The sequence below is a fragment of the Miscanthus floridulus genome, chromosome 5, assembly GCF_019320115.1.
Source record: "Miscanthus floridulus cultivar M001 chromosome 5, ASM1932011v1, whole genome shotgun sequence".
Classification (NCBI taxonomy): Eukaryota; Viridiplantae; Streptophyta; class Magnoliopsida; order Poales; family Poaceae; genus Miscanthus; species Miscanthus floridulus.
In genome coordinates this window covers 15,558,973-15,568,845 of record NC_089584.1, presented here as the reverse complement: position 1 = coordinate 15,568,845, position 9,873 = coordinate 15,558,973, and the positions used below count along the sequence as shown (strand labels likewise).

Sequence of the window (9,873 nt, the reverse complement as noted above, 5' to 3'; positions counted from 1 at the left end):
GCGGGCGATCGTGGAGGCGGCGGCGTCCGGTGGCGTTGGGTCGGCAGCGCAACTCCGACGTCCGGTGGCGTCAGGGCGATCGATGGATCGGGATTGAGGAGGACGGTGCCGAGGTCGCGAGGAGGAGGCCGCGGTGTCACGAGGTCTCACGAGGGCGTCGCACGAGGTGGCGGCGTCGCGAGGAGGAGGCCGCGGTCTCGCGAGGTCGTCGCACAAGGAGGAGGAGGAGGCGTCGCACGAGGAGGAGTGGGCGCGACGAGACAGACGATTTAGTCCCACCTGCCGGCGCTTTGAAAGAAGAAGAGTCGCGGTCGCATATCATTGGTAGAGAGGTAGATCCAAAACAAATATCTAAAAAAAAATATCTATGGTTCGTTCTTTTTAGTCGTAGGATACTCTTACGTGAGTTTTATTACTTGCGTGGTCGGCATGGGCCTTTTGTTGTTGTTGAGGAGGTAGCGAGCGTCGGTACCTGCATCGATAGATGTGAATAATCAGTGCCCATAGATACGAACGTGAATAATCAGTGCCCGTTTCGCAAAAAAAAAACAGAATATATAGCGAGGCAGCTGCATTTTTCAATGACAACTCTCAGAAGTAGGCGAAGAGAACGAGCTCCTAGCACACCGCACACGGCCATGAGCGCTCGAGAAGAGACAGCGCCCGCCGCCGCGGCGGCCGCACCGCCCCACGTAGTCCTCGTCTGCTTCCCGAGCCAGGGCCACCTGAACCCTACGCTCCGCCTCGCCAAGCGCCTCGCGGCCAAGGGCCTCCTCGTCACCTGCTGCACAACCTCCAGCATCGGCGCCTGCCTCGCGGCCGCCTCCTCATCGGGGGTCGTGTCGACCGGCGGCGATGGCGTGCGCGTGGGCAGCGGCCGCATCCGGTTCGAGTTCCTGGACGACCACGGTAACGAGAAGGACGACCTCATGCGGTACTTCGAGACGTCCGCGCCGGCAGCGTTCGTCGAGCTGCTCGGACGCCAGTCCGAGGCGGGGCGGCCAGTGACGTACGTCGTCGGCAACCCGTTCCTTCCGTGGGTGGTCGACGTCGCGGCCGAGGCGGGCGTCCCCGCCGCGGTGCTGTGGGTGCAGTCGTGCGCGGTGCTCTCGCTCTACTACCACTACGCGCGCGGGCTGGTGGAGTTCCCGCCCGAGGATGACATCGACGCGCGGGTCGCGCTCCCGGGCCTCCCGCCGCTGTCCGTCGCCGATGTGCCGTCGTTCCTGCTCCCGTCGAACCCGTACAAGATGATCGCCGACGCGATACTGGGCCAGTTCCGCAACGTGGACAAGGCGGCGTGGGTGTTCGTCAACTCCTTCACGGAGCTCGAGCGCGACGTGCTCGCCGCGCTCCCGGGCGTCACGCCGCGCCCGCCGCAGCTGATCCCCGTGGGCCCGCTCATCGAGCTCGAGGAGGACGGCGCCGCGGTGCGGGGTGACCTGATCAAGGCCGCGGACGACGACTGCGTGGGGTGGCTGGACGCGCAGCCGCCGCGCTCCGTCGTGTACGCGTCGTTGGGCAGCCTCGTGGTCCTGTCAGCCGAGGAAGTCGCCGAGATGGCGCACGGGCTCGCGTCCACCGGCCGGCCCTTCCTGTGGGTGGTGCGGCCGGATACCCGCCCGCTGCTCCCGGAGGGGTTCCTGGACACCGTCGCGGGATGCGGCATGGTCGTGCCGTGGAGCCCGCAGGAGCGCGTGCTGGCGCACGCTGCCACTGCGTGCTTCCTCACGCACTGCGGCTGGAACTCCACGCTAGAGACGGTGGCCGCCGGAGTGCCCGTGGTAGCATTCCCCCAATGGGGTGACCAGTGCACGGACGCCAAGTTCCTGGTGGACGAGCTCAGGATGGGCGTCCGTCTGCGCGCGCCGCTGCGGCGGGAGGCCCTGCGCGAGGCCGTGGACGCCGCCGTGGCGGGGCCAGAGGCTGACGCCATGCTGTCCAGAGCCAGGTCATGGAGCGCAGTGGCCCGGGGGGCCGTGGCGCCCGGCGGGTCATCGGACCGGCACGTCCAGGCGTTCGTCGACGAGGTTGTGCAGCGAGCGTGTGGAAGGCAACCAGACGAGGTTACGATGATGAGCGGGTAACCTGTCCTTACTCCACGTACACAGGCTCTCAAGATGTTAAAAAGCTTATTATTTGGAACGTGAAATTTTTTCTATTTCTTTTGTTATTCCTGTAAAAATAAATTGATTCCTATATTATAAAACTCTGATGTAATTTTGTGAAATTCCTGTATTTCAAAGGACCCTTTTCTCTGTCCGTTAGATGCCTATCTACTTTGTTGTGTGTATGAAAAAACACGGCTTCGAAGAGCAGTTTAGTAGTTAGGATTTCTAGTTTCGGTCTCTTGACACAGTCTGGAAGACTACCAAACATAAACAGTTCTAAAGAAAAACCAGGATCCCATCGATTAATGGGTTACCAGTTTCATAGATACTCCATTCTTCCTAAAATATAAGAGATCCTGAGTTTAAAATTTGTACCAAAATTTAGATATTCTGGGTTCTTAAACACCCGCACCGTCTCCTCTATCTTTGTGGCAAGAAATACTGAGATTTCTTTTAAACACGGTGTCACACAAAAGGGTCGCCTGGTAGCTAAGGAAAGTAACAACTGAACTATTCTCTCTAATTTAATTAGTGGGGCAAGATAGTTTTTTGCAAGGCTCCTTATTTGTCTTAGAATCACCTGAATACCTTATATTTTAGACATAAGGAGTAGAACGGGACTAGAAACCATAAAATGGGATTTCTCATAATCCAGAAATCATTTCTTTTACAAACAGAGTCAAATTAAGCTATCATCCTAGTGGTTTGAGTTTTTTTATATTCCAACACACACGTTGGTGCGTAGGGCATGTTTTCATCCGCTAGGGCTAATTATTAGTTAGAGCTAAAAATTAATCCAAATTATCAGAGGTTTGCTAACAACTAGTTCAAGGATTAACTAAAAAAATTTAGCTCACCTATTATTATACTATTTGGATAGACTAGAGCTAAAAATAGCTAGCTAACAATTACTACTATGTATCAAATAGATCCTGTGTCTATGTACTTCTTATGTCCATGAAAAGATACCACCCTGAAGGGCTAGTTAAGGGGATGTTTGGTACTACTCCTCTCCACGTTTTTTTTAACCAAACAGGTGCAGCTCCACAAACTTTGCTCCAAGAAAAATAGTGGAGTTGTGAGTGTATCTAAACGGGTGCTCTAGAAACTCTAATTTTTTTATAGAGCTACTCCACAGTGGAGTTTGTGAGTAGTCGTAAATAGGCCCTAGTAGGCTTTCCATTTCGGTTGCTTACACGAACCGCAAGCAAACACAGATAGTTTCAAAAGAGAAACCGAGGATCTGTACTAAACAGTTTCTTATTTTCATGATGAACATGTGAAAGTTTTTACTATATAAATAGTTTTTATTATGCACTTATATACATATTATACTAAAATACATAATTAAAACCATATATTTAGAAAAACCAAAACATCTTACAGTTTAAAACGGAAAGAGTAGGAAACATGAGGAAGCCCCGTTTTGCATGGATTCCATTTCTTGAGAATATGTTTCTGGATAGGAACTGATTCTAATTCCCTGAGGAATAAGCTGCTTTTCTAGTCTGTAGAATATGACACTAAATCGATTGGTAGATATACTCCTATTATTGAAGAGGGACGGTTTGAAGGATTCGTACCGAACAGGACCACGATTTCTGAGGTTCCCGAGACCATTTCTTCGAGAAAATCGGACTCTTGCAAAAAAAAAAAAAAAAGCTTTGTTTGGACTGCTCTGCTCTACGTTTTTGAAGTCCCACTTTACGTTTTTTAGTCAAACGGTTTTAGCTTAACATACTCTGTTCGAAAAAAATAGAATAGTTATGAGAGTATTTAAAGAGGTGCTTCACAAACTCTAATTTTTTAGTGAAGCTGCTCTATTTGTGCAGCAGTCGTAAACACCCAAATGCAGCCCATTTATTGTACAGTTGTTTTTCGTCAACAAGTCTACCTGTCTGCCCATTTATTGTACAGTTGTGTTTCGTCAACTAGTCTACCTGTCTTTATGTCTGTATATCTGCACACGTGTGACATCTGAGACCAGTCCCGACCTCCAAGGACTCCAAACCGCCACCCCACCACATGAGATTTTCTTTTCTACACTTTTTTGAACACCAACATTTCTTTGCTGCGTGCAGCACGAAAGATTAAAAGATTCGAAAACTGTTCAGAGCCAGAGTAGACGTTTCGGGCCTGTTCGGCTGGTATTAAAGCCGGCTAACAAGCTAGCTGAAGCTGTTTTATTGTGAAAGAAAAATATTATAAATTCTAGCTGATAAGTCGGCTGATAAGTTCATTATTTTATTTATATCATTTTTCAGGTCGTGTACCACGCTCTGATGGTGATGCCACGGATAAGTGTGATCCTTGGTCTGTTCGCTGGTCGGTTTCTGAGCTGGTTTGGGCTGGCTGGTGCTGGTTTATTATGAGAGAAAAACACTGTTGGCTGACTGGTTTGAGCTGGCTGAAACCAACAAGCGAATAGGCTGCCTTACCAGGATATAAATGGCCAACCTCTCAATTCCCAACCTACTCGATCCTCCATTCAACGCCTATCCAATTTTCTTTTTTTTTCTAAAATAAAAAATACAGTATCCATGTTTACGTCATAGGGGCCTGGAATTTCAAGCGATAGGTTACTGAACTCGCGGCAGCCGAGCCGTAACACTCTTGCTTCTTTTTAAGGGCATGTACAGTCACGGATGGGTAGTCCTCAGGAGACTAAAATCTGACATAGAGACAATTAAAAAGACATGTCGTACAATCTAGAGATGAGGGATCATCTGCAAGCACTTTAATCTTTCGCAAGTTGCCAAGATCAATGATGAATATCAATTTATATACCATTGTGTTGCCTTTGATGAAAAATTATTCAAGCATGAACATCAACTTAACTCGCTGCCATATGTGCTCGAATAAACAAACATGCAAAAACCGGAAATGAGCACATTTGGCTATTCATTTTCTCATGTGAAATCAGCACACGGTCACACGCAGAGACGACACCACAATGAGGACATTCCGAAACTGCAGTTTAACATAATCAACTATTAACTGAACAGAAGTTTTAGGACAAATCACAACCATCTCGTTTTCAGAAAAGTTCCTAAGACTGCAATGGTCGTTGTTGTCAAGATCAAGGTAAACAATGTACTCAGATTCACATAATAGATGATAGCTGAAAAAACATCTATAGGCAAGAATGTTTTAGCAAGTAGATGGCAAGTCAGAGAAATAAAATAGATCACTGTGCTATCAGCAAACAGCCGCAACTCTGAATACATCCATCAGAGTAGTTCAGTACGCTTCTTCACTGCTTGTTTCTCTGCAAAGAAAGACACCACCATCAGTCCACCAAAACTCGTGCCTGAATCAGAAGATAGAGAGATGCCATTCGCACATGTTGAGATAGCTTGGCTGCCGTGCCTGGGACCGAGACGGCATGGTCAGAGAGCACGCCGGAGCGGGGGAACATGGCGCTGCCAATGGCCCAGTGCAGGGATCCTCCTCCGTGCAGCAGCATCAGCTGGAGGTTGTCCGCATCCGCCCCAACTCCAAGCCCCTACCGCGACCGAGAGAGCGGTCGAATGAAATGTGCCGATGGCCAGAGATGAATAAATAGTCTATAAACAATTCTACAACAACATCAAGCTAAGTCGTTAGATAAAATTGAGACGAAGCAAATATTACGCTAGCCTAAAAAAAATACAAGCTACCTACCAATAATTCTAGCAGCTATAGTCTCTATGTCACGCACAAGACTAAGTCACTACCATTAAGTTAGTGAGATATCAACGACTAACTAAAGAGCCTCACTAACAAAACTAGACAAGACACAAGCTAGTTCTCAAAACTAACTATACTAAAGAGCTTAACTACACTAGAAAAGTAAATGCACAAAAGAGATAGTGAGTTATACCGCCGTGGCAAGAGATATACAATTAATCATAAGAAATCCTAGAGACAATGATGACACAATCAATTTTTGCACCTCATTTCACTTGCTTGCCGGCAAGCTAGTCCCCGTTGTGGCGATTCACTCACTTGAAGGTTCACACGGTAATAGACATCACACGCCTAACCCGCAACCGGGCACCGCACAATCAACACAACATGAGGATCCACAAGCCACGCGCAATCCACTAGAGTTGCCTTTGACGCTCTACCGGAAAAGGCACAAGAACCCCTCACAATCACAATGATCGGAGCCGGAGACAATCACCTTCCTCCGCTCGACAATCTAGGTGTCGGCAAACACCAAGAGTAACAAATTCTCCACCATCCCAAATCGCCCAACTAGTGCCAATAGATGCTAGACCACTAAGCAATGCACTAGAGGCTCTCCAGTCTCACTTAATATGATAAAATCAAGTGTACAAGTGAGTGGAGTAGTGTGCTCTGCTCCCAAAGGATGTACACAAGGTGTGGGAAGTGCCAAGACAGTGGCCAAGGCCATCCACCACCTCTATTTATAAACCAACAAGCAAATAGAGCCGTTACCCCTTTGGAGCAGGTTCTGTGAGGGCACCGGACACGGTGGTGGTGGCACCGCCCTAGGGGTGGCGGTGTCCCCTAACGGTCGAACTCAACGACTAGTTTGACTAGCGTGGGATCATTGGACACAGTGGTGGTGACACCATCATAGGGAGGGCGGTGACCACGCCAGGCCAGCCCCCGAAAACCAGCCTCTGAAAATTGGGGCGGTGCTACAGACATAGGGTGACGGTGCCCTATCCAGTGACCACCCCCGGTTACCCTCCTCTCTGGATAAAAGGGGAGGTGCCACCGACTGGTGAACCTAACACTCCCAGGTGGTGCACCGCCATGCCAGGGGCGCTGAACATCGGTCAGGGTGGTGCCCTCCCTCTCTCTGTAGCTCTAGACCGAGGCCAAGTGGTCACCGTCCCATGCGGGCGGTGCACCGGACAGCAAGGGGCGGTGCTCCTAGGGCAGCACCCCGAGCTCGGTTCAACCTCCATTTCTTTACCTTTTTCACCACCTTTGCAAATGTGCTAACACTCCAAGTGTTTCACCATCACGTGCAAGTGTGTTAGCATTTTCACAATCATTTTCAAAGGTTAATCACTTTCTCACCGATTGTGCACTAGGCCTAAAATGCAAATGCAAGTTTTCCAACACCTAGTGGCACTACATGATCGAGTTGTTCGATAAGAGCTCCTCTCTTAATAGTACGACCGTCTATCCTAAATGTGATCACACTCTCTATAGTGTCTTGATCACCGAAAACAAAATGACCCTATGGATATTACCTTTGCATTGAGCCCATTTTGTTTTTGTTTTTCTTCTTTTCCAAATCCCGGAGCTTGATCATCATCACATGTCCACACCACCACCATGGACTTTATTTCATGTGGCCATCTCCATCCATGAGTGCCACCTTGTTCCTTCACTTGGATTGGACCATCCTATCTAGTCACACACTTAGATGCAAGGATTAGTCCAAATAGGTTTCATCAATTATCAAAACCAAACTAGGGCTTTCAATCTCCCCATTTTTTGTAATTGATGACAACCTCTACAAAGATATGAAATAAATTTAAATTTGAATCCATGTTGCTTGCCCAAGCATTTTTACCATGTGTAAAGGATTTGGACAAGTTTCATGAACCCCCATTGGTAGCATTTGCTCCCCCTACATATGTGCTAAGAGTTTGGATTGAAAGCTTGTATATATGCATAGATTTGAGTTGTGGGAGAGTAATGTCTACCAAATGATGCTAAGGTATAAGAGATGGACCTCTGAAGCATGATACCAATCGGAGAGCACCAAATATACCATCCTTAGCACCATTGTTAGTTAGATACCACTTGCAAAGACAAACTAGGTACCTCATGAGATCAACATTATATGCAAGGTTGTAGTACCAGTTGTGAAAGCAAAGCAAGGCATATCTAACTACCCCCTATGCATGCTACTTTTTCATTTCATCAATCAAACCTACAACTAGCATACACCTCACAAACACTGAGATTTTTATTTAAAACTTGTGCCATACAAGCAAACATATGTAATGCATCAATCAAGTTTATGAGCTTACCTCCCCTACTTCTGTGCTCAAATTTTAATTTGATCCCCTTACTTTCATAGTTCTCTCCCCCTTTGTCATCTTTTCCTTTATCTTGTCTCCCCCTATCTTTGTGAATTACTTCTCCCCCTTAATCATCAATGACTTCAAAGGTTCAATTTTAGATAGGTTAAGATTATCAATGTCAATCAATGGGGTGAAGATGATTTTCCCAAATTTGATCTAATCTAGAATACTTGCCAAAGATATTTAACTCGGTTTGATCCAAGGACACGCTTTTTCACACCTCATTTCAAGGGTTATCTTGACTATGTAGAGTTAAACACTTTTAGTTTATTTTCTAGATCAAACACTAGGTTCACAAGCCCACAAACATGTCATATGCTACCACTAGATCAAGTCAAGCATAGAAGTAATTGTGGTACCATACAAACATCAAATTCATTTGATTTTCATGAATGTGCCTATAAAATATAAGGAATAATTAGATGCACTAAAAATGTCCTTAGCAAAAGATGCATGTATGCCAATCAACTTTTACCTTGAATTGCTCGAAAGAGAGACATATCATATTAGTGGGGGTGTATCAACATATATTTGAGAAATCCAATATGTTCAACTCATTCCTTAGCTTGTAAAACTTTTTCTCATCTAATGGCTTAGTGAATATGTCGACAAGTTGATCTTCGGTCCCCACACTCTCAATTGAAATGTTCCCTTTTTATTGATGATCTCTTATGAAATGGTGGCTAGAAATCAATGTGATTTATTCTTGCGTATTGAACCAATTTGTTGGTTAGCTTGATTGCACTCTCATTGTCACATAGCAATGGCACTTTCTTGAACTTGATTCCAAAGTCATTCAAGGTGGCCTTCATCTAAAGAATTTGTGCACAACAACTACCAATGGATATGTATTCGGCTTCGGCGGTTGATAATGCAACACTATTTTGCTTCTTTGATGAGACCATGAAATAAGTGATCTTCCCAACAATTGACAAGTGCCCGAAGTGCTTTTCCTTTCAACCTTGCATCCCATATAATCGGAGTCCGAATATCCAACTAGCTTAAACTTTGATCCTTTGGGATACCACAAACTAACATTTTGTGTATACTTCAAGTACCTCAATATTCTCTTTGTAGTCTTCAAATGACTTTCTCTTGGTGGGACTTAGAATCTTGCACACATGCATACACTAAACATTACATCCAGCCTTGATGCGGTCACATAGAGTAGGCTTCCAATCATAGAGCGATACAACTTTTGATCCACCATGTTGCCACTTGCATCACTATCTAAATTGCCATTTGTTTTCATTGGTGTACTAATAGCCTTTGCTTCATTCATGCCAAACTTCTTGAGCATGTCTTTGATGTATTTGCCTTGACTAACAAATGTACCATTCTTCATTTTCTTGATTTGAAGACTAAGGAAGTAACTCAACTCTCTAATTATGGACATCTCAAACTCATTGTCCATCATCTTCCCAAACTCTTCAGAAAAGTCTTGATTGGTTGATCTAAATATGATATCATCAATATAGATTTGAAACATAAATAAGTCATTTCCAATCTTCTTGGTGAAAAGAGTGGTGTTAACCTTGCCCATTATGAACCCTTTAGAGAGTAGGAAGTCCCTCAACCTCTCATACCATGCTCTTGGTGCTTATTTCAATCCATACAATGCCTTCTTCAACTTGTACACATGGTTGGGCTTCTTATCATCTTCAAAACCAGGAGGTTGCTCAACATATACTTCTTCATTGATGTAG

The 9,873-nt window shown here is 46.0% G+C and overlaps 1 protein-coding gene across 1 annotated transcript; it reads left to right on the top strand.

Moving 5' to 3' along the window:
- The first annotated feature begins 456 nt into the window (after positions 1-456).
- Positions 457-2,254, top strand: LOC136451607 (gallate 1-beta-glucosyltransferase 84A24-like). The gene has a single exon (XM_066452299.1). The coding sequence runs from the start codon at positions 582-584 to the stop codon at positions 2,085-2,087; it is 1,506 nt and encodes a 501-aa protein (XP_066308396.1). The 5' UTR covers positions 457-581; the 3' UTR covers positions 2,088-2,254.
- Positions 2,255-9,873: the final 7,619 nt, after the last annotated feature.

Excerpts from the sequence above, each read along its gene's own strand:
- LOC136451607 (XM_066452299.1), top strand. The coding sequence starts at position 582 with ATGACAACTCTCAGAAGTAGGCGAAGAGAACGAGCTCCTAGCACACCG.